Source organism: Panthera pardus, unplaced genomic scaffold (genome assembly GCF_024362965.1).
Source record: "Panthera pardus isolate Hobbes unplaced genomic scaffold, ASM2436296v1 HiC_scaffold_10, whole genome shotgun sequence".
Taxonomy (NCBI): domain Eukaryota; kingdom Metazoa; phylum Chordata; class Mammalia; order Carnivora; family Felidae; genus Panthera; species Panthera pardus.
In genome coordinates, this window is record NW_026526655.1 from 11,827,586 (window position 1) to 11,851,508 (window position 23,923).

At 43.4% G+C, this 23,923-nt stretch overlaps 1 protein-coding gene across 8 annotated transcripts in view; it reads right to left on the reverse strand.

Annotated features, from left to right (window-relative positions):
* RHBDD1 (rhomboid domain containing 1) overlaps positions 1-23,923 on the reverse strand; it is a 133,912-nt gene that overhangs the window by 25,248 nt on the left and 84,741 nt on the right. For 3 of the 8 annotated variants that reach the window (XM_019445739.2, XM_019445742.2, XM_019445740.2), the window contains one exon: positions 21,851-22,093. The exons of 1 other annotated variant lie outside the window; for it this stretch is intronic. In XM_019445739.2, the coding sequence (XP_019301284.2) occupies positions 21,987-22,093 (107 nt within the window). In that variant the 3' untranslated portion in view covers positions 21,851-21,986. Of the gene's footprint in view, positions 1-20,699; positions 20,828-20,859; positions 20,892-21,849; positions 22,094-23,923 lie in introns of those variants that run through there. 4 more of the 8 variants (XM_019445744.2, XM_019445743.2, XR_002078964.2 and 1 more) reach the window with 3 other exon arrangements.

The following is a 23,923-nucleotide window of genomic DNA, read 5'->3' on the forward strand; positions in this document are numbered from 1 at the left end:
GAGACAGACCTCTGGACTCCAGGGACGAGTCTGTTCTGGTCACTGTGGTGTTGCTAGTCCAGGTGGCCAAGGAGTTTTTGCTGAATGACAGAATCCCGAAGGATTTTCATGGATGGAGGACAAGTTCCAGCATTTCTGCCCCAAACTGGAAACTCAGCCCATCAAGCAGCATTGCAAGTTTTTGAGTTTAGTCCAAGAGAGGCCTGGAGGCCTCTTAAAGAGGTCCGTCACAGCCTCTGGAGGCCCTGGGGCTCCGTGAGGAGCAAGGACTCCCAGTGCCCACCCACATAAGTGTGGACCCCCTTTTCTAGGGTGAAATCAGGTCTGAGGAAGAAAAAAAAGGGCTTTTTAGACAGTCCTAGTATCTCCCCTCCTCATTTAGTCCCTTTGTATTTCTTTCTTTCATCAGGAGGGGGCGCTCTCTCTCTCTAGCTTTCCACCATGTTCAGTAGGTCACTTGCTACCAAACCCTAGAGCTTTGAAGAAAGATGAAGATTCATCTTCGAATGAAACAAAGTCACACAGTTGTATGTCTTAATGTATCTGAAATGATACAGGGTGAGGCTTCCAAAAGTAAAAGCCCACAAAGGTCCTCAGACATCCCCGCATGACTGACAGGACATCCCTGTTCTCACAGAGCTTACCGTCTGGTGCGGTCAGAGGCACACATCAACAGCTGCCATCTCCTTGTGAAATATCTAAGAAAATAACTCCTCTGAACCTCAATCTCCTCGTGAAAAAATAACCGATCCAGACCCCGAAACCACGTCCTTCAGGGCAGTTTTGAGGATGAAATTCAAAACAAAAAAGATGGGAAAGTATTTCGCAAGCTCGAACTGATGAGAAGTAAAAAGTTTTAACTTCTTAGATCTTGGTACCTCCAGGTGGTAAATGTCTCTTACTGTGTCTGCTGCTGCACCTGCTACCTACAAAGAATCAGTGCTCAGAACAGACAAATCTCTACCAAACCCTAAAAATAAGGCTTCTACAGGTGTCCTTCTGCAGCCAACAGACGTTCCTGAGGGACAGACACACATAAACCAGGATGCTTCATGCACAGACAAATCTTGGTTCATATCACGACGCTCCGAAGAGTCAGAGGTTTAAACAAACAAAATCTTACTTTGGGAAAAGAAATGAAACCATTTTTCAACTAGCTTCAGTCCTAAGCAGATACCACCATTTATTTGCCCTAGGAATGAGAAGCCATGGACTGCTCCTAAATTCAATTGTACGTCTCTCTTTTGCAGACCTTTTATTAAACACCTAAAGCCTCCCAGCTGGCAATGCTAGTAGGTAAAAGGGGAAAATGAACTCAGTTTTGGAAACAAAGGATCACATGGCATAGTTTGGAAATCTATCCTTGGAGGCAATCTGGTTCTATTATTTGTCCTGTTTTTTTCCTCTATTCTTTTTTGTGGGCACCCTTCTGGGGAGCAGTGTGGGAGAGGGCTGGGGTGGGAAATGGCCAGGTTAAAAGCAGCCCAGGCACTGAAGAAGGATAACATTTAGAAATCTCTGCGAAGAGAAAACTGGCTGCTTCGAATGTGTTAGACTAGACCCTCCTTCTGGCTGCAGGGCTCCCTCTGGGTCTCACCGCAGGATGTGTGTTAAGATGATGTGCAGCGTGTTTAAATAAAACAAGAAAACAAACCAAGAAAAATTTAGCCTTATGAAGAAGGAAAATCGCCTAAAAATACTTTACTACGACTTCAAACATGAAATCACATTTACAAAATAACATTTTAATGACTTAGGCGTAAATGACTCAGGAACATATGGATTAAATTTCCTTCAAAATGCATATGGCTTGAACAATTAGGGGGACTTGCTTGGCAAAAATTAGCTTGGTTTGTAGAGCACAGCTCTGGAAAAAGGAAAAAAAAAAAAAAAGAAGTGTGTCAAACGGCACTCACTGTAGCGTCCCTTTCTGGTGCTTTCTTTGGTGACTGAGTCAATTGGCTACAACAGCCATTACCTAACAAACTTGGAACAACTTTCTTGGAAATGGTTTAACTCTTTTTCCCTATTTAGGCAAAGTATTCAATAAGTTTATAATAAATGACTCTCCTTCACCCCCAATATTGCATCAAAAATAAAGGCCCACTTCTGCAAAAAAATGTTGAGCTGTCTTAGGCCCAGAGCAAATGGCTGCTGGATCTTTTCGATAATAGGGATTTAACATTTTGGGATGTTAAAACAGGGATGTTTTTATTTTGTTTTAGTCTATTTGGAGTAAAGACAGTACCTTTTCCCCCCCAAAATTAACGATGCAAATTTTAGGCAAAGCCCACAATAATCAGGTTCTGTTTTACTTGCCCAACCTTTTTTGTTTTTTCACTCAACTTCACGTGCGAATACTACCACCGTCTCTGTAAAATACCTTAGCATTCATAGTGTTTACTGGTTCCAAAATGTACCCTCAAATACCATCTCATTCTATCCTAGGGGGCAGTCATGATGAGCATTCAAAATATTTTAAGATTAAAACAATTTTTTTTTACTCTTTATTTATTGAGATTGAGAGAGAGAGAGAGAGAGAGAGAGAGAGAGAGCGAGAGCAGGGAGAGGCAGAGAGAGAGGGAAACCCAAGCAGGCTCCATGCTGTCAGTGCAGAGCCTGATGCAGGGCTTGAACTCACGACCCATGAGATCATGACCTGAGCCGAGATCAAGAGTCGAATGCTTAACCAACTGAGCCACCCAGGTGCCTCTCAACCTATTTTTTCGATAAAGAAACTGAGAGCTGAGGTTCAGATCAAGGTCATAAAGCACCAACCGGCCATTATGCAAACATCAGCTGTACATTCCTATCTTGAAATCTTTTATTATTCATTTTTAGTAATATTTGGTAGTGGCACTCTCTAGAATGCCTAATCCCTTTAGAATACTAGAATCTCTATGCTTCAAGGACCGGAACAAATGCCACACCTTTCAAGATATGACCCTTGAACACCCAGTCTCTAAGTGTGATGGTCTTTTTTTTATTGTGTCAACTGGGCTCATCTATGGTCTCCAGTTACGTAACCAAACACGAATGGGGGTGTTGTTGTAAAGGTATTCAGCAGATATGACTAAAGTCCATAATCTTTTGACTTTTAAGGGAGATGATTCTAGATAATCGGGGTGGGCCTAATTCAGACAGGCCCCAAAGACCAGAGCTGAAGTTTCCCTGAAAAAGAAGGCATTTTCACCTTCTTTTAGCTTTAGCACGTGCCCGAGAGTTTGCAGCTTTAGCATGTGCCCGAGAGTTTCAGCCCACCCGTCCTGCAGGCCTGCCTACAGATTTCAGACTGGTCTGTGCAGCACCCTCAGGTGCATGAACCAATTCCTTGCACTGAATTTCCTAATATATGTCTCCCACTGGTAGTTTCTCTGGTTGACCTTGACTAATTCCCCAGGTAATTCTCCTTCTCTGTTCCTATCATTTATATAATTGCCAAAACCATTTGTACTGTAAGTTCTTTGTAGTCAGGCCCACATCTCAGACATCTCTGTAAGCCACAGCACTTAAGTCTTACATATGAATAAATATTCCCTGGAAGAATTAGATTATGTAATGCAAGAGCAGAAGGGACAGTGCTTCATCCTCCTGTGAAATAAGTAAACCTGATTCCAAAATGCTCATGGGGAAACAGGACAAGCCAAGGAGAGTCATAGCCTTACAGGTGATTTCACCAAGGAGACTGTTTCTGTCACCTACCAACAGGTTACCAGTTTCTGCTCACTGGGCACGACAATCTTATGGGTGCAGGACATTTAAGATTCCTGGGCCCGAAGCACTAAATGATGATCACAACCTTTCTACTCACCCCATCAATGCAACAACTGAAAAGCTCTCACACATTTCCCAATGACCCCCCTGCAGGGGGCATACTGTGCCTTTCAAAAATTACCTCCGTAGCATTAAAACAATGAACATTTATCAAAATACAGAGTAAAAAATTATGCTAAGAATAGCTTCTTCTAAAACAAATGGCAGTTATGGATCAGAAAAATGAAAGATACTAACAGGTTATCATGAATGCCAAAAAGTAATCACATTCAGAAAGTCAGAGGCAGGATACGATTTCTTAACTTTAGGTACTTATTCCAGGCTAAGGATATAAATTATTTTTTATTAATTCAACAAGTTCTTAGGAGCCCTTCTGTAAGCCAGGAAGTATTTGTTATGAGCTCATGAGAAAACAGCTAGGAAGACCTTCATGGAGCACATAGGGTATATCGTTGGGATGTTAAAATATTAGTTATGTGGCATGCACAGAATTCATTCTCGGGGACCTGGGGGCCTCACAAAGAGCTAATCTACCTTCTACATCACCTTCTCAAAGTGATTTGTAGACCGACCTCAGAGCATCACCCGGGAACTTGTTAGGAACGCAAAAATTCTCGGACCCCATCCCAAACCTGCTGATTCAGGAACTCTGGGGAGGGGGCATCCATCCTGCTTGGCACGTTATCAGAGTCACCTGCAGAGCTTGATGGAACAGACTGCCAGGTCTCACCCTGGTGTTTCTGGTTCAGCAGGTCTGGGGGGACGTCCAAGAATCTGTATTTCTAACAAGTTCCCAGGACCCGCTTTGAGAAACTATGCTCTACATCTGCCCTAGTATGATGGCCACTGGCCACACGTGGCTCTTCACATTTAAATGAATTCAAACTAAGTAGAATAAAAATCCAGTTTCTCGGCTGTATTAACTACAGTAGTCTCCCGCTCATCCGTGGTTTTGCTTTCTGCTGTTTGGGGTGCCCGTGGTTAACCATGGGCACGAGGCAGATGATCCTCCTCTGACATATGGCCAGAAGGTCAAGAGTAGCTTAAGGCTACGTCACTCTCCTCACTTCATCTCATCAATAGGCATTTTATCGTCTCACATTCATCACAAGCAGGGCGAGTACCAGATATTTTGAGAGAGACCACATTCACATAGCTTTTTATTAGTCTATTGTTACAATCGTTCTCTTTTACTATTGTTGTTAATCTCTTGCTGTGCCTAATTTCTCAATTAAACTTTATCATAAGTATGTATAGGAAAAAACAGTACATACGGGGTTCAGTACTATCTGTGGTTTCAGACATCCATGGGGGGGAGGCCTTAGAATGTGTCCCTCAAGGATAAGGGGGAACTCCGATACATTCCAGGGGCTCAGCACATCCAGCGACTGGTGACCACACTGGACCCTGAAGATACAGACCGCACTGCAGAAAGTTCTGTTGGACAAGGCTATTCTGGAGTTACTGACGAGCCCATGCAGGAGGACCCTTCCATACATAGCCAGGTACCAGAAGCAGAGAAAAGACCAATTTCACATATTAACCTTACAGTGGAAAACACAAGGCCAGATGGTCCAAGTCAAGGGGAAAACTGTTTTGCGAGTGAGCTGCTTCTCACATGGGTGACTCACTGTAGCTCCAGGATGAGAAACGTCAGGGGTTTATTTACGTAACACCAGCTAAGGCTGGAGAGACCAGTAGGAGTAATGCAGTCTGTCAATGATCATGTTCCTTTTCCTTAGCTCTCAGGGGTAGAGGTGGGGGTTAAGAAACTCAAGCCTTTAAAAGCACAGGGCTGGGGAGCCTGGGTGGCTCAGTCGGTTAAGCGTCCGACTCCTGATTTCATCTCAGGTCATGATCTCATGGTTTGTGAGTTCGAGTCCCACCTTGGGCTCTTCACTGACAGTGGGAAGAGTCTGCGTGGAATTCTCTCTCTCCCTCACTCTCTGTCCCTCTCCCACTTGTGCTCTTTCTCAAAGAAAAAAAAAAAAAAGCCCTTAAAAAAATAAAAGCACAGGGCCTCTGTTTTAACTCTGATGGAACACGAGACAAAAGCAGAATCTATCTGGAACCAGCAACTGCTCACTTCCTGAAGCAGCTCTTGTCAATTCCATTGCTGACCTTGGCCTCGCTAAGTCCAGGGACCATTTCTCAGTTGTCACCCTACAAGTACTATGAGGGGCATTTGGTGCGGCTGAGCACTCCTCCCTCTTGACTTATCCTCTAAGAGCCACACTCTCTTCTCTACTTTCTGCCCACTTTGTAGCCCCTTCTTCTCACTCTCCTTTGCTGGTACCTTCTTTTCTCTCCAAACTTCACGTCGGAGACCCGGCACTCAGTCCTTGATCCTCTTTTCTATTTACACTCACTTCCTTGGAGACTCCATCCAGCTTCATGAAATTTAAGTATCACTTATACCTCACTGATGACCTGAAAACAGGTCCTGTTTCCAGACCGCACCTAGCATCTGGCCTCATACAAACACACCTCCTCACTGCCCCCACATGGAGCTCTCACAAACCTCTTACTCCCTGCAAGTCCAAGACTGAACTCCATGCCCCGCCCCGGCCAATCTGTTCTCTGTGTTCAGGTGAATGGAAGGGAAACTCCAGCTTCCCAGTGCCCTCAGCCAAAACATCACTCCCTTCTCCCTCCTCTTTCTCTTACAATCACAACTATCCTGTCAAAAACTCCTTCTGCGCCACCTTCAAAATGTATCTAGAAGCTGACCCTATCGCTGCTCTGACCCAAGGGCCTGTCATTGGGTTTAGGGTCCACCATCTTGAGACTGCTGCCTTAATTACATCTGTAAAGGCTCTTCCTCCAAATACACTCTGATGGGGTCTTTTGGGGGTTACCACTCAACTCACTATGCTGGCCCACAGCAGCCCAGGTGATCTTTCAACAAGTTAAATTATGTTAGTCCGCTGCTCAAAATTCTCTAGTGGTCCTATCTCGGACAAAAACAAAAGTCCTTAGACTGGCCTAAAAGGCCCTACATTATGTGGCCCTTTTACCTCTGCATCCTTACCACCTACCTTCTGGGGACAGAAGGCACTGGCTCAGACTAGTGTACATGGAAAGAAGTGGAAGAATGTGAGCCACGTTTTGAGTTAGCACCAAGAGCACTTGGTTACTGACAATAATTAACGAGGAATGAGTCGGGGAAGTGGGAAGGTCTGACAAACTCAGTTTCATGTGGTCTGCATCTAAGAGGTCCTTGAGTGGGTTAGACATAATTTCAGAAGCTCAGGAAGAGATCTGGGCCGAGGAGATAAACGTGCAAGTTGCCGGCATATACACAGTAACTGAAGCCTTGGGAGAGAAAAGAACACCCAGAATGAAGTCATTAGGAAAACCGGTATTCAAAAGTCAAGTGGAGGCAGGTGAATCTGCCAAGGAGGCCAAGGAAAGAGGCCAGAGTAGCAGCCGGAAAGCCAGGGGAGTGGGCACTGGGGGAAAGGGAGGCAAAAGGTAGGGTTTCAAGAAGGGGTGATTATGTCTGGCAAGAAAACGCAGGGAAGAAAAATGACCCCGGGTCTTAGCAACACTGAGGTTGCTGGAGAACTTGGCTAGAGCTGTGTGATTAGGGTAATGGCAGCCATGAGACATCGAGGAAGTGGACGCAAGATTCAGAGTTGAAGAAGTGAAGACAGTAAGCAATTCGCTGGAGGATGTCAACGGGAAGAAAGAATGGGGTGAGTGAAAGGCAGCTGTGTTACTGCTCTCTCCTTTTGGGATGAGGCAGGAGAGAAGCTAGCATATGTTTCGCTGTTGATAGGAAGGATCCAGTAGAGGCCGAGGGGAGAAAGGGATAATCAGTAGCAAAAGATTTTCCTGAGAAATTAGGAATTCTTTGATAAGAAGGAGACCTCCCTGCCCAGCTGTCAGAAGGGATGAGTTAAGTATGGGGATGGGTATAAGTAAGTCTGTAGCCTTCTTGATGGGAGCCGGAAGTCATTACCTACAGGTGGATTCTATTTTCTTCAAGCAGTCAAGGCCAGGTGGGATGTTGACGTGCATTTGTAATAAGCTCAGTCTCCTCTATTGGGTCACGTTCTCCAATCAGACTCGGCTGCCAGATGGAGGCTCTGAGAAGCCTGGTGGCTGGGCTCATCCCAGCCTGTGCTTGCTTCCAGATAGGTGGAAGAAGAACGAAGCAGCAAGGGCGTGGGTAGTATTTCTAAGACGGTACTTGAAACAAAGGATCAGAAATCTAAGCAGGGCAGGGAGGAAAGATAAGGAATTAATGTAGTGGACTGAAAACGGGGACAAAGAACACTGAGGCAGACTAGTCAGAACATTAAGGTCACCTGAAAGTGGTTGAAACTTTACATATTTAAATCCACGAATGCTAAGAGCCCAGTATATTTCACATGAAATATATTTCTCTTAAGTTTGTTTATTTATTTATTGAGACAGAGAGAGAGAGAGAGAGAGAGAGGGAGAGAGAAAACCAGTGGGGGAGGGGCAGAGAGAGAGGGGGAGAGAGGATCCCAAGCAGGCTCTGTATTGTCAGCACAGAGACCGATGCCGGGCTCGATCTCATTAACTGCAGGATCATGACACGAGCTGAAGTCAGACGCCCGACCCACTGAGCCACCCAGGCGCCCCACAAAGGTGTTTTGGATACAGCTACTTTACTACCGAGTGCCACTCTACTTTCTAACAAGGAGGACCAAAGGGACCTTGCCTTTGAAGAGGTAAGAAGGAGGGACCGCAATTCAAGAAATATGATTCCAAATCTCTATTTCACACTATTAAATTACTTCTAAGTGATGCGCCTTATTAAGTTGACTACAGCTGTTTCTTATTGACTATTTAAAAAAAAATTTTTAATGTTTATTTATTTTTGACAGAGAGAGTGACAGAGCATGAGTGGGGGAGGGACAAAGAGAGAGGGGGAGACACAGAACCCGAAGCAGGCTCCTAGCTCTGAGCTGTCACCACAGAGCCCGACATGGGGCTTGAACTCACGGACTGCGAGATCACAACCTGAGCCGAAGTCGGACGCTCAACCGACTGAGCCACCCAGGTGCCCCTGACTACAGCTGTTTCTATGCGAGTGTCCTACATGCAAGTTTTACCAGATTTCTTTTTTAAAGCTATTCTCCATGCAGTGGCTCTCAACTAGGGGTGACTGTGCTCCCCCCCCCCCGCCCCCCCCCCCCCGCCCCCCCGGAGACCATCGATCAAGTCTGGGGATATTTTTGGCTGTCACAACTAGGGGGAACGGTGCACTGCAGCCAGCGGGTAGTGGCCGGGGGCTGCTCTTCATTCTACGATGCACAGGACAGTCCCATGCCACCCAACAAGGAACTATCCCACCCAAAATGGCAAGAGTGCTAAAGAAAACGCCAGCTATTTACAACAAAGAGGGCTCAACTGTGGATCAAAGTAACTAACAAACTATCTTCAAATTTTCTGTACCGGAAACATAACAGGGGCCTAAACAAAACCAACTTCGTTTTCAGAAAAGGCATCAAAGTAAGCACACGAAAAGGTGCGAGGTTTAGATACATAAGAAAGCCTCTGGATATGCTGGACTTTTCCCCCCATCCTCGCCTGGCTTCCTCATTCCCTTGTTCCTCTCTCTCCTGCATACTGGAGAATTAACTTCCAGTGATAAATTAATCTTGACAAAATTCCTTTACCAGAAGTAAATGTGAAAGTCTGAAGAATTTAGTAAGACGGCCTTTTGCCCGTATATAGAAATGATGAAAGACCAGGCCGCGGTAAATTCCAAGCAGAGTAACATAATGATAGCAAATTTATGAATGGGTCTTCTTTTCACAGTTCTACTGTCAGGACTAATTACTTGTATTAATTAGGACTGTCAACACATGAATATGCTTGTTGAGGCCGCTTCCTACGGTAAAATATGAGACTTGTAAATATCAAGACACTTGGAAAGATGCAAAGACTCTTCATTTATTAGCAGCTCTAAATGATGTGGAAGCTCCTCTGTACCATGAGCCTTGGGAATTGACTGTAAATAGATTCCTGGTTAATGAATTTGCTGTTTGTTCTTCCTTGCTCAGGCATTACTCCCGGTGTAGCCTTTGGATCACACAGCCAATACATCACTGCTTTAGAAGGACTGTAGGAAGGCTAAGGAGAGAATTCCTCCCGTTGCTGGAAAACTAGAAAGGACAACCAGGACAGTTGAAGGGAACAGGAGGGAGCAGAAGCAGAGTCTGACCACCACTTTTAACTCTATGTGACCCTGGGTAAGTGGGTGAGTGACTTAGCCTCTCTGTGCCTCGGTTTCCTGACCTGGAAAATGGAGATAGAGACAGAACTTGTACAGAGCCGTGGTGAGCCTCCAAAGAATCAATATACGCAAGGGGCTCAGAGCACCGCCCAGGCGGAGTCTGTCCTGGCTGTAACCGTTTTCATAATCACGGCTACCTGGGATCGGGGTAGAAACAGAGTGAACGTTCCAAGGAGATCCTTGGAGTAACATGCAGTTATGAAGTGCTTCGGAGTCAGACAAAGGTCTGGATCATACCCCGACTCTAGTACATTTAATTTCTGAGCCTCGACTGTGCCAGTCTCCTGAGTTCTTGCAAAAAGTAAATGGAAAAGGAAAATGTTTGTAAGGTACTTGCTTATGCCTGGTACCTGAAAGGGGCTTGCTAAATGCTAGTGGCTTCAGTGTTCATTACCAGTATAAGCTTTTTGGAGAAATCTCCGAACTTGAAATGGATGCCAAAAGAAAAGACTTCGGTAAGTGATCTAAGAGAAGTGGGGAGACAAAACACTTGGAAAAAGAGAGAGGGAAACAAAGTGGCCAGAAGAGGTGGCCCCTTCCGCGCCAAGTGCCCTTGCGTTCTGTCTCAGGCGGCTACACCACAGCGCCATGAGCAGGGCCTAACTCCCTCGCCACAAAATCCCCATAAACCCCTCAGTTACCCTGCTCGCTGGTGAAGGGGAGGCGGCTGCGATTCCAACAGGGGCCCGACTGATTGCAAAGCCCAGACCTTGTTGAGGTGGCAAGGCAAGGATGCAAAGGGCTTCCTCGCAGACTGGGGGGTCTGCAGATCCTACGCTCTTTCTGCTTTTTCCTTTTTCTCCTTTACACATAAAAAATAGTAATCAAATTCTTGGTAGGCAGAGCATGCTCTGGCTGGTCGGCTAAGCTTTACCCGATGACTACCATAAAATGCCATAAAATAATTTTAAATAGAGGTCAGTTCATCAAGTCACTTCAGTTTTAATCCCCTTAAGTACCAACTTGGCAACAGTCCATAAAAGACGAAATTATTCTGTATTTTATTTGACAAGGTCCTTCAACAGACGTCTCTCCCTGACAGTGTGAAGATGGCCTGTCTCGTGGGCGCTGCAGGGAACGCTTTGGGAATGACTTGAGAGGGTGTCTGCTAAGGTCCCTCCTGATTCAAAGATCTTCTATCTCTGAATAGAGCAAGATGTCCATACTATGAATGGTTTCAATCGAAAATCCGTTTCTGTATAAAAAATGCAAGATCAGACAAAGTGGTAAGTCGACCCCTAATTTTGTCTTAAAAAATCATGCAGTACCTTAGAAACCAATCTGGCCAAAAGTTTATAACATCAAAATAATATATAAGGAGAAAATCTAGCTGCAGGATGTTCTGGATCCTTTCACAAGGATACTTGTTAAATACAGGGTAACAGAAAATCCACCGCAGTTCCTAGTGACGGAGTAAAAAGCAAGGTGATCCACACGGATCACTGGAACCTGCTAAAACTTATTTCAAGGACATGATCTCCCACCTCTACCCCAGTTGCTAATTGCTTTCAAAGCAAATGTAGGTACCAAAGGATCCTACTGATAGTTCTCTAAGGTAGTGGGGAATCTTTAGAAATGGTCACTATGTGCATTATTGCCCTGTGAAGAACTCGCTTTCTTTTCTGATTGCATATTATGCTTAAAAAAGAATTTGCATGATATGGTAGAAACAGCTTTAGGTGGGGAGTGTAATGATGTGGGTTTCTGGCTCTAGCCAATAACACCCTTTCCTCTGAGGGTGCAGGATGCCTAGGTGGTTAGGACCTGGCCATTCCTAACGCCCTTGCAGAGTGAAAGTCCCAGGAATAAGTATGTTAACAAGAACTCTGTGTGATTCTTCTAAGGTGAAACCACAGCCATGGGGCTCGTAGACTAACAGTTCTGCACTGTTTCTGGAAGTGTCAGCTGAGCTCTCTTTAAATGGCACAACCAAGCCGCCAGGTTCTAATCGTCTCTAATTGGTGATCTTGTGAACTGCAACTTCCCTTACCACTAAAAGGGCTGACGATATCATTCCTCTAATAAGAAACATGTTAAAAGGCAAAATAATAAAAAGAAAGCACTACGAGCAATAATCATGAAAATTCATTGCATTATGTTAACATTCCTCTTCAGTAAAAACTTGGGTCTAGAGAACAGAATAAACAAAAGCCAAACATGTTACTTTCCAATTTGTTAACTGCATGATTTCCAATAAGAATTGGTATGTGATGAAAGATGGGCTTAATGGTTCCTTTTTTTTTTTTTTTCGTCATGGAGACATGTCAAGAGAGTATCTTCCTTCCTTCTTCCCTCCCTCCCTCCCTTCCTCCTTTCCATCCTTCCTTTCCCTCCTTCCCCTCCCTAAACATTCCCAACCAGCAGTCCCCTTTTCGTTTATTAGCAAGTGTCACCTAGATAATAGCTATTCTTGCTGATGCCTTGCTAGTTGCCTCCCTCCACACACCTTCCTCTTTCTCCCACCTGACCTAGTTCTCTTAAGGAAGGAAATGTGGTCTTATCTTCATTTTGGAGGAAGAGGGGGCAGCTGTCTTGCTCATGTTTGGCACAATATGGGTTTTCCATATATTCTAAAAGTCATATACAAAGAAATTAGAAATCTAGGTACTATTGAAATGGGTGGGATTATCCGTACCTCCAACTTAAAAACAAAAGTGCCCACTGTCTTTTGCTAGAGCTCCTTAAGAGTGAAGCAGAGATAAATGGGAACCTCTCACCTTGATCCTCAAGTATGTCTCCATCTAAAGGCTAGGGGAGCTTACAACACAATCCCAGTGCCTGGGCCCACGCAGGCATCTCTGCACACTTCTTCACCCCAACCCTAGTGGTGGCGGATTCTGCCTGGTAATTTAAAAACCTCCCCAGGTGATTCTAACAAGCAGGTGGCTGAGTACCAACAAAATCTCTGAAACATCTCCTCTAGTTACTTAAATAGTCGTCAACTGTATGTTTGGTCTTTCTTGAATTACAGTCCTTGGATGCACTCACAGTCACCATTCACTTACTGAAACGCACTGGATAACAATGGTTATTCTGTTTTCAGAAACCAAGTGAGGTCACTGCAGTTACCAACATATTCAGTTCTCCTGGATGTCAGTGAGCTGCCTCCTTCTCAAAAGTCCACTCTCCTTTATTCTTAATGCTGCCTTTCCTGTCTTTCCACTGAATTGGAAGATCCCATCTATAGTTAGCTGAGTGTTACCTGTGGGGGGCGGGCATTTTTGAATTTCATATCCCCTGGACTCTCACATGTATCCACTGAAGGCCTTGAAAACACTCAACCATGAAATTTGTCACACAAATTCCCATACAAAGCTTAAAGTTGACCAAGAAGACATTAATTAACCTCTACTTGGAAAACTTCATTGGAAACTTGATGAATATTTTACAGAACTCTAATTCACTGAAATTTCTAATTTTATTCCAAAGGAATGAGTATAAATACAAAAGTTCACCGAGCTAGTAAATAGAAGTGTTTCATAGAAAACTAGAGTGCTATTATTATGAATTAAAATATGATGATAGTCCTACCAATACACTATGAAAGGCAAAATAACGTAATGATTAAGTACACAGACTCTGGAACTATAGGCTCACATCGTGGCTCTACCATTACCAGCTGTGTGACCTCGGTCAGCCTCCCTTTGCTTTACTCTTCTTTCAAAAAGATAAATAGGAAAACTGACTTCATTGTTGTTGGATTAAAATGAGTGTATACATGCACACACATGGATACATATGCATAGGTCACTTACAACGGTGCTTGTCATGCTGTGACTCACTTAAGTTCCATCTTTTCCCCGGCAGCCTGATCCCCACACGGTGATCTTAAAATCCATATCTGAAGGGCACCACATCTGAAGGGCTCAGTTGGCTGAACATCCGACTTCAGCTCAGGTCATGATCTTGTGGTTTGTGAGTTGGAGCCCCACATCAGGCTCGCTGTTGTCAGCCAGTCAGCAAAGAGCCCGCTTCGGATCCTCTGTCCCCCTCTGTCTGTCCCTTGACCCCTGCGCTCTCCCAAAAATAAATAATAAAAGAAAATCCATATTTGATCTTATCGCTCACCTACTCAATGGCTTCCACTGTCCCCAGGGCCAGGTACAAAACCCTTAAACACAGTGTAGAGGGCCTTTCACCACCTGATTCCTGCCCATCTTGCCACTTGGGGCCCTACCTGAAAAATATATTGCAGCCCCAGCCAACTTAGTTTCTCCAACAGGCCATCATCTTATCTCAGGGTCTTCATCTATTTTCTCTGCGCCCCTCTTGGTTCAAACCCTTCAGTACTCATCACTTTCAGAGGAAAGCCAAAATCCTGAGATGGACCATAGCCTAGAACACACTAATTCAAATTTAGAGTCAATACCCAGGTTGCCCCCAAACTTAGGAATCATACATTCATTCATAGGAGAAAGGAGGCACACTACCCGGGTACCCCATCTGCCGATCTTTAAGACAATGAAGGTGATGGCAGATTGTTATGATGTCACTACAGCCACACAGGAGGAAGACCCGTGAATTCTGAGTTTAGAGTAAATGGCATCCTCTCTGTATGCCTCTGTCTCCTGTTTGCTCTAGGCGCAATTTTTATTTCCATTTTAAGTTGTTATTTCTCTATTTGTGTAACTGCAAAGAGCAGAGGAAGATACGCTTTTTCAGCAAATACAAGTCTGGGGGTTTTTAAGGACAGTGCTCATTTGATCTCATTATTCTGCCAGTTAATTGACAGGAAAGAATGTCCTAATTGCTCATTAACTCTGAAGATGTCCCCCTTGTATGGTGTCAAGGTCTTAGAGACACAGGGTATACAGCATCTGTACAAACTGCTGCTGCTTTGGGGGACAAAGCGTAAGTTTCACACAGCTAAAAAAAAAAGAAAAAACAAACAAAAAAAAAAACCCAAAAAAACCCCAACAGATGTTTTTGATTTTGGCTTCAAACAATCTTATCTATAATGGAGTAGAATTTGGTGGTGAGTTATTTTCTCCTTGAGCTAATAAGATGAACCACACTGCTGATTAAATACTGTTTTCTGGGGCCCCACAGTTTTTCACAGCCATTGTTTATGGAAATGATTCCTGGTTAGATGGTAATCTGCCAAAATGGCAATGGATTTTTAAAAGGTTCTCCAAGAAAGGTACTCCTCAAAGAACTTCCGCTTCTACCCACCCCTGGGTCCCCATATGCGGGACTGTGATGAGTAAAACCGTAACAGAACAAAGCCATCAACACAGGCACTGCTCAGGCCCCCTTCTTCAAAGCGCACAAAGAAAGCCAGAATTGCTCTAAACAGCTATGCCCACATACTAAGAAGCCTGGTTTACATGCCTCTGTGATATATAAAACATTAAAATGATAATTGGCAAATAATTAGGGATACCAAGGGCTAGGAAATGTCATAACTTGACAACGGTCATCGTGTCAAAATTATGCTCAAAACGGGACTTACTGGGCCCGAGTTATCTAAGTCAGGGACTTATTTCCCTCTGCACCCGCAAATGTCCCACCGAAAAGCATCCTCTATTCCACAGTAAATTACTTGGGGTTTAAAATGTATCTTTGTCACAGCAGTGTGTGCCAAAAGAAGGGCCCTGCTAACCCCCAGAGACACAGCTTATTTAAAGTTATAATGAAGACAGCAGGTGCTCTATGCAGATGTCACTTCTTCTAGGAGACACTTATTAAACACTTTATCTCCCTTACTGTCGCTGGGCTAGCTACATTTTATGTTCTTTCAGCATCACCGTAGCCAAAAGCAAACTGTTTCCTTTTAGTCTCACTGAGCTGAAAATTAAAAACTACTGGGCTTTCGGTTGTTTAGGGGGATTTGCAAAGAATTCTAAATGTAGTGATTCAAGAGTCAACCCATACTGTTTTCTAGTGACACAAAACTGTATTTTGCAATAAAACAACACTCTCCCACGGAAAGCATGCCAGACTTCTTTCCCTGGTGACCCAAACCTCTGCGTTCCAACCACCACACATCCTTTTGTTCAGAGGAAGTGGAACAGATAGGAAAGGACCCCACTGGAGAAAATGTACGAAGCTTTCCATTTCGCATACTGTCAGGTAAAATGGAACTGCCTGGGGCCATGGTTCCGAAACTCTGCGCTAAAGCAGCCTCAGAGTAAGATAGAATCCAGTATGTTCTGGAACCTTAAGAAAGAAGTCACTGCAGTAGCCAGGAAGAGCTAGCTACTACTAATGGGAGCAGTCGGCCTTCTTGCCTAAAGTGTGTGGACCACTTCAGCCTGGAAGGTCCAGAGTAGGGATGGAATGGGAAAGGGGGTAAGCAAGAAGGAAAAGGGGAGACTGGATCTGGAGGGATCTGGGCTCTGCTCAGTCTCCTCCATCACTCTGACTGCCCATGAGTAGCCTGCGGAGGCTGGAGGTGAATGAATGAGGTGTGTCTGCCCTTCTCCGCAACAAACAACCTGAAGCCTTAGATGGAATGGGGCCGTGGAGAACATCAGAGAAGAGCATGGCTAAACGTGAACAGTTTTAGCAATGCCCAGATTCATTTTAATATTTTTTTTTCCTTATAAAGGTTCTACATGATTTTGGAGAAATTTTTGAAAAGGGAGTTAAGCCAAAATAAGAAAATAAAAGTCACCATAATCTTATTCTTGAGAAACAAGGGTAAGCGGCATTTTGTTAAATATCATCCCCATCTTTTTTACGGTACATTCACTAGGTCTTTTTAATGGCTGAGTATTATTCTATATCATAATTTATTTGACCTGTCCCTTCTCATGGCATGATTAGGCCATCTGCAATTTTTCCAAAGCAGATGATTACAATGTAATTTTAATCAGCTTAATATTTATAGTAATCTTCCTAACACTGCTCAGTTTTGGTCCTGTGTTACAACAAAAATAGATTTATGTAACACAGATGTGGCACAGGAAGATTTCTGGCCCCTAACTGAGATTCATGAAGATATATAAATACATAGTATGCATGACTCTCACATCTGGCTCTCCGTAACTAAATACAACAGAAGTATAAATAGTTCTGGACCCTTGGAGAACCACCATGTGATGAAACTAGACCACTGTGAAAGCCATTTGTGAGTCTACAACAAATGGAAACCAACATATGACTTGATTTTTCTTACTAGCAACACAACACAACACAACACAACACAACACAACACGACACGACAAAGTGGAAGGAAGACAGCGCAAGTCTAAGAGGGCTTTGAGAGGCAGAGCGGATGACACTGGAAATTCTCACGGGAATAATTCCCACTCCTAAGGAGCAGGAGAAATTTGTGACAGCCTGATGTCAAATTCTGATGTCTTAAGCCACACCTAATGTGAGCACATGCATTCCTTTTTGTTCTCAATCATTTCTCTTCTAAAAGGAAAGTTACCAGGGGTGGCTGGGTGGCTCAGTCAGTTGAGCTCAGGTGACTTTGGCACTGCTTTGTCCTATTCTTTGTCATTGACTTTGAAAATAATCTAAATAAATTAAGCAAAGGATCACAATAATATATCCAAGATTTAATCCCGAGGTCATGATCTCGCAGTTCAGGGGTTCGAACCTCACATCGGACTCTGTGCTGACAGCTCGGAGCCTGGAGCCTGCTTTGGATTCTGTGTCTCCCTCTCTCTTTGCCCCTCCCCCGCTCGTGCTCTGTCTCTCTCTCTCTTCCTTAAAAATAAACATTAACTTTTTTTTAAAGGAAAGCTACTGAACAAAAATAGAGCCCTATTAAAATGAATGATGCAAATATCCTTAATTAAAATGTCACTGATGTTTCTATATTAAAAACAGTATTTTTACGTTCATATCCTATACATTTTGGTAAAAACGAATGACAGCTCAGAAGATTATTTATGATTGTCTACAGTAAGCACTTTTTTTTTTTTTTTTTTGAGTGTGTGTCCTTTAAGGTACCTGAGGTGCAGGTTTCTTGTGCAAGAGGGAGTTCTTTCCCTACAAAACAAACATTTATTTTCCAATTTTTAAACCAATCTGGATCTGTTGCTTAAACAAAAACCAAAACCCAACCAAATGACAGGGCTTGGCCAGTCATAGATGGACAGGTGAAGAAGACGGTGAGGGAAATGTCACTGTTATTCTGGAAGTAATACAGTCTTTCTAAAGGGCGTAGCCACACCCCCCTCCGTTTTCAGGGTTCTGAATTCAGGAACATCACATCAGCCAAACCATCTCCAAGAATACAAACCTAACTCCAGGTCAGTTAGGTCTTGACTATACGGAGAAAACGTCTCTCCTGTCATCAACAATTCAGTAGCAGCCTAGAAATGCTTCTTCTAAACAGGCTCTGTTGGTAAGACATAAAAGTGTCCCAACTAGTGTCCCTTCTTGTCTGGTGTTTACCACTTAGAATGTGACCCTGGGCAAGTCATTTAACTTCTCTATGCCACTGCTTCACAATCTGAAATAACAGAGATAATTGCAAATGCTTATTTCTTAGGGTTCTGTGTGGGTATGTGAACCTTCCTCGTCCCACGGAGAGGCACTTAATTCTTGCTGACTTGGAAAGAATTTCACCACAACATTTGCTGTGGTTTCTTCTGGGTGCCTATGTTATGGGTAGCTGCAAGGGTACACCTCAAATGTTACGTGGTTCTTCTCTGGGTGCTGGGGTTATGGGTTCTTTTTTTGTCTTCTTTTCTCATTTGTATTTTCCGCAGTGAATATATATTGCTTTTATAACTAGAACAACAAACGTTAACCAAATTCTCAAGACTGTTATAGATGAGCTCAGTTAGCCATCATCACTGTCTTAGGTCATCAACACAGTCCACCTCAGGACATCTGGTATTCAGGTAGAACTTCCAGAAAAGGAGTTGAGTGCTGACCATTCTGATGGCGAAACAGAAGCAGAACCACGCAGCAATCACGGCACACATCTGACCAGATGTTAGCACACGTACATCAGAGCCGTTTGTCACGCTTTATCATCTGTCTCCCTTCCCTCGAAAGTCAGGTGGACTCTGCCCCTGGTGACAGAGAAAAGCTGAAAAGTCTGTCTGTAGTCAAGCCTACAAAGAGGATGTGAAAACTCACTCAGAGATTCAGCTTTAGGGCGGACTCATGGGAGCTCTAGAAATGTGGCTCCAATCTAGCACCTTCCAGGGAGGTCTTGACTCCCCGGTTCCTCCCACCTGCCTACTTCACACCTGCATCCCCAGGGCAGGACACTGTCAACCATAATCAAGGCCAAGTTAACAGACATGTATATAGATGGTGATGGGATATTAAGTCTCTTGGCTTCTCTTAGACTGTTTCCTCATTGGGCAAAATCAGGTGTCAGATATGATGCCTCCTAAGGTCCATGCCAGCATATCACTGTTACATTTGAAAATGGCACTGCTTTGTCCTAATTCTTTGTCATTGACTTTGAAAATAATCTAAATAAATTAAGCAAAGGATCACAATAATATATCCAAGATTTAATCCCCGAGATTTAAACTAAAGTCACATGCTTAATATGCTCAGCAAAGGTGGCTCTTTACGAATGCCAAACTCATCACTGGCGTCAGTTAAACTCAAAGATGAAGAGGAAATATTAAGATACAGTTATGAAAAATGTTAAATGTAGTCCCTGTGATGTGCAATTACAATGCTTAAAGAGGAATCAAAAAGGCTCAAATAAAGAGAAAATAAAATCCAATTCACTGAAAACATCAACTAATGAGTCTATGAAACAAAGTCTGGGCCTTCAGCTAAAAAAAAAAAAAAAAACCAGAGTGTTTTGTATTATATTTTAGTATAAATAAGTGGGATTAGAAATTTCCTCATACTCTCCATGCTTCGATTAATAAGAATTTAAGATCCACTGTAATTTTAAAGCACTATTTGATATCTCTTTTCCAAATTAATACACTTTATAGAAATAATGTCTATATTAATAGTTTTCTACAATTATCTGATTTTATGGGACACTGACTGACACTCACATAACTTCTGAGATTAAAAACTGTATATAGATAGCTTGAGTATACAAATCATTGTATCAGTAAATTTGGTGGTCTACAGAATTCTTACATAACTTAGGTAGGGAATGATGATGGTTTTGCTGAAGAGGAGAATTTCACAGATGGGTAAGTAAAATGACCAACTCAAAAGTTACTACATGGCTTTCGTGGATCTAATACACACAAGAGGCTCAAATACACACTTGCTGAGTAACAGCATGAATAATGACCCTGAGGAACATGATGAGGGTCCTGGGTAATATTCCTGACACCGTTAAGATCTGGTGGCCCAGAAGTGGTCTCCAAGTGTGGGAGAGGATGGAGGGGACACGGGCGGGTGGAACTGATTCATTACAATTCTGTTTATACTTTTATTGTTAAATCTCCTCATTAGCATCTGAATAATGCCTTTTAATAAACGATGATCGTGGGGGGTAGCGGCAGAGGAAAAATTATAAATACACATGTAACTATTACTGTCAAGATCCCAAATATGTTTAAATTTCATGTTATCTTTATTTCTATTTTATTATTTCAGTCACCGCGGGCTATGGTTAATATTTTAAAATCTGGGACTTCAAGAGAAGCCGGCTCCTTTCCCACCAGGGACGAAACAGAACTCGGGCCCACTCATGTTACGATTTTTCTTCCTGGCTGGGATACTCATGTGTTGTTTCACAGATTTTAAAACTCACGTGCTTATGTTTCTTTACGGGCACAATTTGACATCTAGACACAGTCTGGAATGTCAAACTTCACTCGCTGAAGTGAGTATCTCCCAACACAGAGCTGCAAGCAAGAACCATGATCCAAAGGAAGCGTTCTGCAACGAGACTGCTTTTAGACAATCTGGCAGATGGTACTTGTTCATTACACAGAAACTTGTCCTAGGAGAAAACACGCCAATTTACTTAAAAAAAAAAAAAAAAAAAAAAAAAAAGTTAAGTGGTCACACAGAATTAGCTGTACATCTCTGTCCTGGCCCGGGACGCCTCTGCCAAGCCAAGCAGGCCAGCCGTGAACATTTGCATACGTTAAAAACCGCCAACCGCATTATGCCTGCACTGGGCCAAGGAAGGATCATATAACCATGCAACTGAATGAGCCACCACCATCTAAGCCACGTATGTATCGATTCAGGTCTGTCACGGATGTCTGTGTGAGTTTGTCATCCCTAAACCCTGACACCCACGGGTCAAACACCAACATTCCTGACAGTTTCCCAGAAACTCCAGCTACACTCCTCCTACTCAGTCCATTGCCACAGAATAATGGAAAAGGAAGAGAGGACCCAATTCACCTCTTTATTGTAAAAAAAATAAAAATAAAAACAGAGGTCCGAGGAGATTCAGTCATTCACACCTCAAGTAGAGCCAGTTAATTACTATGCCAGGACTGAAATGCAGGCCACTGGTGTTTTCCCATCATTTTCGCTTTGTACCACACCAGGAGAGATAAAAAGAATGAACATAATGCATCTGTTTTCCACAAACATGTCCACACAGTAAAGAAACAGGCTCTTATATACCTTGGTGTAGCTTCAGCAAGAAAGAAAAATTGTACAAGTCTTTTTTTTTTTTTTTTTTTTTTTACCTAAAATGTGTCTCAATGGTCCCTATGAACACATGATGCTTACAAACAAGATTCAAAGATATTGTCAAATAATCTGTTAACCACAAAAGCACTAGATACTGATTTGGAACCCCAACATTTTTTTCTCCAAAATGGCTCCCCTGGCAATTTCACATGGAGAAACTCAGAGACAAAGCAGCAACCAGTTTCATTCTGAAGCCAAGACCTTTGTAGTATATCCACCATGGTTTCACATATGGCCAACCAGCAACCCCAACTGTATGGTGTGTGTGTGTCGGGGTGGGGGGGCGGTGACAGATCTGCCTGATTTTCACGAGAGCCAGAGTGTGATTGGGGCCATTTGCCTTTCAGAAAGAGTCTAAGAAAAGAAGCACAAGTTACTCTACATGTCAGCAAGGATTTCCAGCTTTAACCAGTACACATGCTCCAGGCTGGCAGATAGAAGTTGAAAAGGACACAGCTTTGCACCCAGCCGCCAGCTGAACTTGGTGGCAGGCTATAAAAAAAAAAAGAAAAAAAAAGGCACAAATTATACATAGAAGGATGTGGGGGAAGGGGGAGAAGAAAATGCAATGAGCTAATGTTCCCACTTGGCATCTGCCTTTTGACTCAAAGAAAGAGATGGCTCTTTTCCAAAATTTTTCTATTATTGTGCTATCAGCTGCCTCTTGGACGTGCTTATAAAAGCGGAGAATGCCAACAAAACAAGACAAGATTTCTGTTGATAGTAGTAAATGCACAAGCTCCTTGAAATAATAGGGATTTCGCTATTTCTCCTGCAAAGGCTACTTTGGGATTATTATTCCCGGCACGAGCTTCAGGACATGTACGGCCAGGTCCTGTTGAGGACTATGTGAACAGCAAATTCTGAAGTTAAAGAGGTGCTACCTTGATTCTTTAATTTCCTCCTCCAATATAATTTAACTAAAGAACAGTCTGAAACTGATTGGCGCTGGATGTTTCTTGCTGGACTGGCATTCAACCAAATGAATTTCTATTAGTTGGCCTTTTCAAATCTCAGTATTGCTCTATTACACCAACTTCTTACTGTGAAAACTGGAAATCAAAGAGAAAAAATTAAGCATCCAGCTTTTTTGAAAAGGACTATAGATTCTACCTACTTCGTGAGGGAAAGATCTTATTCAAACGCACAAACACAAAAAGGTAACAAACAAATGTACTAAGAATGATAGATCCAAACTCCAGTGAAGAACCAGGAAAGCTTCCAGCTTCCCTTTGGGGTGTAGAAAGCTAGGGAAAGCATCACTCCTCTCCTTACAATAAACATAAATGCTGGCCAACCTGCAAGTTAATAACTTTTTCTTGAACCCATCAGAGAGCTGTGGCAGTAAGGCGGCTAAACAGAGTCTGAAAAGGTACCTGAGCACTTGCTCACCTAGGACGGACTCTGCTGGACACTCAGAAGAACTCGGCCAAAACCATGAACGGATTGCTAAAGGCTTAGTGTGAGCTAGCCAGAGAACACAGACTATGTTCACAGAACATATAACGCAAAGTGTACTGGGGGCTACGATATACAAGAGTTCGCGCCCACTTCTAGGCTCTTCTCGGAACCTCTTGTGGGCCTCCCCCAAGGGACAGGTGAGTCCACAGACAGCATCCTTTGTCATTCCTGGTTCAGTCCTGGGAGAAAGAAGAGCAGTCAGGGCAGGAAAAGTTTGTAAAACAAAAGGCTGCTCAGATCCTTCTTCTCTATCCCCATGGAACAAAAGCCGTCATTGCCTGGGAGAAAGGCAAAAACCGCGGTTTCCCTAAGGGAAATGGTAAAAACCTACTGCAGCTTAGGATAGGGGGATGGGAAATGAAAAGGGACCTCTAGACCTGGGGATGGGACAGGAACACAGGGAAGGCCACAACTCTAATCACGGGGACACAGCCACTGCCTAAGATCAAGGCCTAATCACAGCGTACCCCGCTTGCCCTCCACCCGAGACAATAAAACACAGTAAGCAGCAGCAGCGTGTGCCTGGGAGAGGGGCATGAGAGCACATGGGGGGCCTGCCCGAGCCGCAGCGCAGAGGAAAGGCTGAAATTGAAGGTCAAGCAGACATGGAGAAAACCTCATCAGCAAATCAGCCCCCACCCTCAGAAACAAGGTAACCCCGGAGGAATCTGAAGTGCTCAGTGTTCAGGAGGTAACTGCAGCAACCCTAGGCATTCGGTAATACTGAATTATATAGTATATACGTACTAACATAAATGTTTTAATATAATATGTTGATATAGTAACTCATATAATTCGAAATGCAGTACGCAACAGAACAAGTAGAGAATAAGAATGGATTGGAACACCCAGGGGTGCTGG